A 6322-nucleotide genomic window follows, 5' to 3' on the forward strand; every position below is an offset into this window, starting at 1 on the left:
GCTCGTGATGATGATGCATGAGATGGACAATGCCCCGTTTGACTCTCAGAGAGCAGGCAAAGTTTTCAAAAAACTCCCAGGTTAGCAGTGAGATATGATCGGAGCGTACTTGGTGTAGATATTAGTGAGAGACAATAAACACTGAGAGCCGTGATGCCATTTTTTACTAAGTGACTTTTCAAAGAGCTCACTATATCTTAAAGTGAACATGATGTGAGTGACAGGTGTCTGACGGACAGCTCTGGAGACTGAAGACTGCTCTCAATCACCCACATCAGCCACACTGTGGGCAGCTACAATAAAGTTACACGCCAGCCAGTTCCGACTAATGTGCCTCAATGCTGACTTAGAAGCAACATCTCCAGGGGATGATGGGAGCATTCAGTCTCTGCGGCCTCGTCACCCTTTGCTTTCTCTTCTGAAGTTGTCAACAAGATACCAATAAGCACTAATTGCAATGGTGGAATTTATGATGTGGGCAGAGCTGGTCAAACATTTTCCATCAAAATTATTTTTCATTAAATATTAGGCTTTCACCTAAGTGGAATTTTTTTTTTTTTTGTCCTCTGAAACCTGAATCCCTGAGAGCCCAAATATTTTTGGATTTAATTTGAAAACTAAAATACTTCCATTCTGAAATGCTGCCAGGGTACCTCATGGGAGCTGTAGCTCCAGTAGCTCATGTTTCAATTTGCCACTGCATCTCCCATGATGCACTGGGGCCACGAATCTGTAATAATACACCTCCTCCCCTCACCAAGAAGGGAGACCATAGTGCACCGTGGAACACGTAGGCCAACCAGGGAGTGCGGCCTGTAGAAAAAAGTGGAAGCAAGAGGCTCTTGAACTACAACTCCCATGAGGCACTGCTACAGCATTTCCAAGTCAAAATATTTCAGTGCACAGCCAGAATATGACAAATTATGATTTTTCAATGAAAATGTGAAATTTTCAGAGGAAAAACAAATTCCCAACCAGCTCTAGATGTGGCCACCTATCGTGCTAGAAGATGCAGTCAGGGACCCAACTCATTGCACAAAGGACATCAGTCAGACTTAAGATAAATCACAATTTCTGATCACTATCAGCTGAGCTTTCAATCTGATGTCTTGAGTGGAAAAGGAGTAAAACTCATTCCCAAGAGTTACTCTGTCCTCCCCTCTTCAGCCTCTTGGATGGTTTATTTTCCAAGAATAGTCACTCAAAAACTATAGCTGGGTTTGATTTTAATATTTTCCATTTAGTGTCCTGTCCTGCAGGATGCGCAACTCTAAGCATCTGCGTTTCCTTTTGAAATTTGAATATGTATTTAAACCAGTCTGTTCCGAGGCTGCACTGTTTAATTGCTTAGTACAATTAGGAGATTAGGAGGTTTGGGGTTTGAGGAGGTCTCCTTTGTGGTTCCAGAGTTCCCAGTGCAATATAAATGTTACTGCATGATCAGAACATGAACTGTTCCCCAGCTCAGAGAATCATAGAACTGGAAGGGACCTCGAGAGGCCATCAAGTCCAGTCACCATGTTTTACGGGACTCTGATCTTGACATACTTATCCCCCAACATGAGCTACTCACTGAGCCAAGACCAGGTGGCCTCAATGTTCTACACGGTGGCGATCCCCATGCTGAACCCCCGATCTATAGCCTGAGGAACAAGGAGGTGAAGGAGGTACAGGGGAGATCACTGGGGAGGGGAAGTGGTTTCAAGATGAATGCATTTTCTTGTAATTTTAATAACCAATAAAAAACATATTCATCTCCTCTCTGTATTGTTTTGGGGAATGTCGTTGAGGTGGCTGCTCTCTCTGGCACTTGCTCTTTCCATAGGCGATGCAAATAATAACCACATCTCATAGAAATGCTCACTGAAAGCTTGGCATGAAATCACTGACCTTAAAATAGTTTTAGAGACCCATATCTGCTCACTTTAACAGTCTGTAAGGCTCTCCAATTCGACTGTGATGTGCCCTGTATAAGAATGTAGATAGGTAGACACAGAGGCAGACAGACAGTTTCAGAAGTACATGTCACAGAACGATCATTCTGTAAGCCTGAGAGAAGAAACATTTGTACTTTACTCAGTGAATCTCTTGATTAACCTGGTAAAAAGTCACCAGTGAGGAACTGCAGAACAACAAGGGGACTGGCTAAGCCAATGAGATATAATGTCCTATAGCAACTGACATGGGTACATAATAGATGGAAGCGATAATTAAGTTGTCATGGGATAGGAGGGAAGATCCTTTCTTGGATTGAGAACTTGTTAAAAGACAGGGAACAAAGGGTAGGAATAAATGGTAATTTTTCAAAATGGAGAGGAGTAACTGGTGGTGTTCCCCCAGGGTCAGTCCAAGGACCAATCCTGTTCAACTTATTCATAAATGATCTGGAGAAAGGCGTAAACAGTGAGGTGGCAAAGTTTGCAGATGATACTAAACTGCTCAAGATAGTTAAGACCAAAGCAGACTGTGAAGAACTTCAAAAAGATCTCACAAAACTTGGGCAACAAAATGGCAAATGAAATGTAATGTGGACAAATGGAAAGTAATGCACATTGGAAAAAATAGCCCCAACTATACATAGAATATGATGGGGCTAATTTAGCTACAGCTAATCAGGAAAAAGATCTTGGAGTCATCGTGGATAGTTCTCTGAAGACGTTCACCCAGTGTGCAGCGGCAGTCAAAAAAGCAAACAGGATGTTAGGAATCATTAGAAAGGGATTGAGAATAAGATGGAGAATATCTTATTGCCCTTATATAAATCCATGGTACTCCCACATCTTGAATACTGTGTACAGATGTGGTCTCCTCATCTCAAAAAAGATACACTGGCATGAGAAAAGGTTCAGAGAAGGGCAACTAAAATGATAAGGGGTTTGGAACGGGTCCCATATCAGGAGAGATTAAAGGGGCTAGGACTTTTCAGTTAGGAAAAGAGGAGACTAAGGGGGGACATGATAAAGGTATATGAATTCTTGAGTGGTGTGGAGAAAGTGAATAAGGAAAAGTTATTTACTTGTTCCCATAACGTAAGTATGAGGGGCCACCAAATGAAATGAAAGGGCAGCAGATTTAAAACAAATAAAAGGAAGTTCTTTTCACACAGCGCACAGTCAACCTGTGGAACTCCTTGCCTGAGGAGGTTGTGAAGCCTAGGACTATAACAGGGTTTAAAAGAGAACTGGATAAATTCATGGAGGTTAAGTGCATTAATGGCTATTCGCCAGGATGGGTAAGGAATGTTGTCCTAGCCTCTGTTTGTCAGAGGGTGGAGATGGATGGCAGGAGAGTGATCACTTGATCACTACCTGTTAGGTTGACTCCCTCTGGGGCACCTGGCATTGGCCACTGTTGGTAGACAGGATACTGGGCTGAATGGACCTTTGGTCTGACTCCGTATGGCCATTCTTAACGTTCTTATGTTCTTATAATGGGACATCCATGAGTTTTGGTTTGGGGTATTAAATTTGACCCAATGTGTATTTATGTAAAGATTTAGGGTCACACGATAGCAGATTCTTTTGGGTAGGAGAAGGAATCATTTCATCCATCTCTCCCTGATGCATGGAGGGCAGATGGTCTGCTGGACTCGGACTCAGCAGACCTGGGTTCATTCTTCTGCTCTGCCACAAAGTGGACAAATCACTTACATTGCCCCACAGGTCAGTACAGCCTTTACAGTGATATCAAGTATAAAAAAGTCTCTCTCCTCTCTCTTATGTGTGGTGGTCTGCTCTGCAGAATTGAAGCAGTGAGCTAATTGCTGAGCAATGTGGTTGCGGGATAAAGAGGGAGGATTTTAAGAAAGACAGTTTTGGGGAAAGGGAATGGCTGAAGGTTTTGAGGCTGAGACAAGGTGCCTTTCCCCTTTGCATCACCATTTCCAACCCAGGGAGGAGGTCAAGATCCGTGAGCCCAGAAAGATGGTGGGTTTTGAAATGGGATACGATTGTTTTCAGCTTTAGGTCACAGATCTTTTTTTCCCCACACCCTGTTCAGCGAATGGGACCAACATTCCATGTATGGAAACAGCACCATGGGGAAAGCCAAGGACGTTATCTCAGCAGCAGAGCAGATGCTGAGATCCATTTTGAGTGGCTGCATCTCTTTCCACAGCTTTTTCATTCTTCTAGGAAGTGGGACAGAACATGAGAAAGACGAGTGTTTATTGACCTATAATTTTATTATAATATATTATGGTTGCTCCCAGAAGGACTGAAAGAAGAAAATGAAATGAGTTATGGCAATAAATAAATGTGTGATGTTATATAGCATTTGTGGTGGATTTGAATAAATTAATAAAGAAGGATGACAGGGAGGAAATGGTGTTCATCTGGCTTATTCAAACCTTTCACTGCAGGCAAGTGTCCTCAATCCTCAGAAAAACTGGAACATTTGTAACTGATTTCTGAGTGTATTAAGCTTAGCTTGAGTGTTTTGTTTTATTTTGCTTAATTCTGTCTGTTATTACTTAAAACCACTTAAATCCTACTTTTTATACTGAATAAAATCACTTTTGTTTATTTATAAACATAGTGTAAGTAATTGTTGCCTGGGGAGGGGGTGCAAACAGCTGTGCATATGTCTCTTGCAGGGATATAGAGGGCAAGCATTTGTCATTTTATCGTGTATAAGCTTTATACAGAGTAAAAGATATTTATTTGGGGTTTAGATCCCATTGGGAGCTGTTTGTGTATGTATTGGATACAGGTGTCCTGCTGAGCTGGTTTCAGCCTAGATCTGCACCTTTGGGGGCATCACCCAGAGCCTAGGTCTCTGTTGCAGCTGGCGAGTGTGTCTGGCTCAACAAGACAGGGTTCTGGAGGCCCAGGCTGGAAGGGAAAATGGGCTCAGAGGTCATTTCAGCACATGAGGTGACAGTCACAATGAGGGTCTCTGTGACCGACCCTGACACACTATGGACTTGGGTTTCCTTCATTTCCTGTGATGCTTCCCATGTTTTGTTCACTGATCTCAGTTGGGGACTGCAGACCTTGTTGGAATACAAAAAAAAAATAATAATAATAACAATATAATAATGAACAAAACTACCACGTGCTCTCCAAAATTATTTTGTAATGAGCTGAGAATTGAATTCACCTGTTTCCACTCCCCAGCACTAAACCAGTCCTGAATTAAACAGATTCAAGAACTGGTTAGGAGTTTATTTATTGCTTTCTTCAGGGCGTCCTTCACTTCCGTGTTCCTCAGGCTGTAGATGAGGGGGTTCAACATGGGGATCACCAGCATGTAAAACACTGAGGACACTTTGTCTGTATCCATGGAATAGCTGGAGGCGGGACGCAAATACATGAAGAGGAGGGTGCCATAAAACAGGACCACAGTGGTCAAGTGGAAAGTGCAGGTGGAGAAAGCTTTGTGTCGGCCCTCGGCAGAGCAGATCTGCAGGATGGTGGAGGTGATATAGACATAGGAGAGGAGGACAGTCACAAAGCTGATCACTTGAATGCAGCAAATTAAAACAAACATCACAATCTCATTGATGCGGGTGTCAGAACAGGATAGTGCCAGGAGCGGGGGGACATCACAGAAGAAATTATTGATGATGTTGGAGCTGCAGAATGACAGCCGAAATGTAAAATATGTGTTTAACATTGAATCCACCACCCCCACAGTGTACGCCCCAGCCACCAGCTGTTTACAAAAGTGCCTGGACATGGTGACCGTATAGAGCAGTGGGTTACAGATGGCCACATAACGGTCATACGCCATCACAGCCAGCAAGAGGCACTCAACATCTCCAAAAATAATAGAAAGATAAATTTGCACAGCGCAGGCAGTGAAAGAAATGCTTTTCCTCTCGGCTAAGAAATTCAGCAGCATCTTAGGGGAAATTATCGAGGAAAAGCAGAGGTCACAGAAAGACAAATTCCTGAGGAAAAAGTACATGGGCGTGTGGAGTCGAGGATCAATTGTGATTAATAAGATCATCCCCCCATTCCCCACCAGGGTGAAACCATAAATCAGTAGGAAGACCGCAAACAGGGGGATCTGCAGCTCCGGACGATCTGTCAGTCCTGAGAGAATGAACTCAGTCGCCTCCGAGTGATTTCCCTCTTCCATCTCCTCTCAAGAGTGATCAGACAGCTAGAGAGATGTGGGCAGATAGATAGTGAGGAAAACTTGTCATTTCTCTGTAATGAAGTAAGTTAAGATAAAAGGAGATCAGTTTCTAATGGAAATCAGTACCCGCTCTGGGAAGGGCTTAGTCCACAGAGCCAGATGTTCACAGCTGGTCATTCCAGGTGTTCGATATAATGGACACACTGTGCAAATACAATGACAGGCAGGTTAATCATCC

At 43.1% G+C, this 6322-nt stretch overlaps 1 protein-coding gene across 1 annotated transcript; it reads right to left on the reverse strand.

The window, feature by feature from the left end:
- Positions 1-5145: 5145 nt before the first annotated feature.
- Positions 5146-6084, reverse strand: LOC144266372 (olfactory receptor-like protein OLF2). The gene has a single exon (XM_077819830.1). It carries the CDS (start codon positions 6082-6084, stop codon positions 5146-5148), a length of 939 nt encoding a protein of 312 aa, XP_077675956.1.
- Positions 6085-6322: the final 238 nt, after the last annotated feature.

Source organism: Eretmochelys imbricata, chromosome 6 (genome assembly GCF_965152235.1).
Source record: "Eretmochelys imbricata isolate rEreImb1 chromosome 6, rEreImb1.hap1, whole genome shotgun sequence".
NCBI classification, from domain to species: Eukaryota; Metazoa; Chordata; order Testudines; family Cheloniidae; genus Eretmochelys; species Eretmochelys imbricata.

Excerpts from the sequence above, each read along its gene's own strand:
- LOC144266372 (XM_077819830.1), bottom strand. The coding sequence starts at position 6,084 with ATGGAAGAGGGAAATCACTCGGAGGCGACTGAGTTCATTCTCTCAGGA.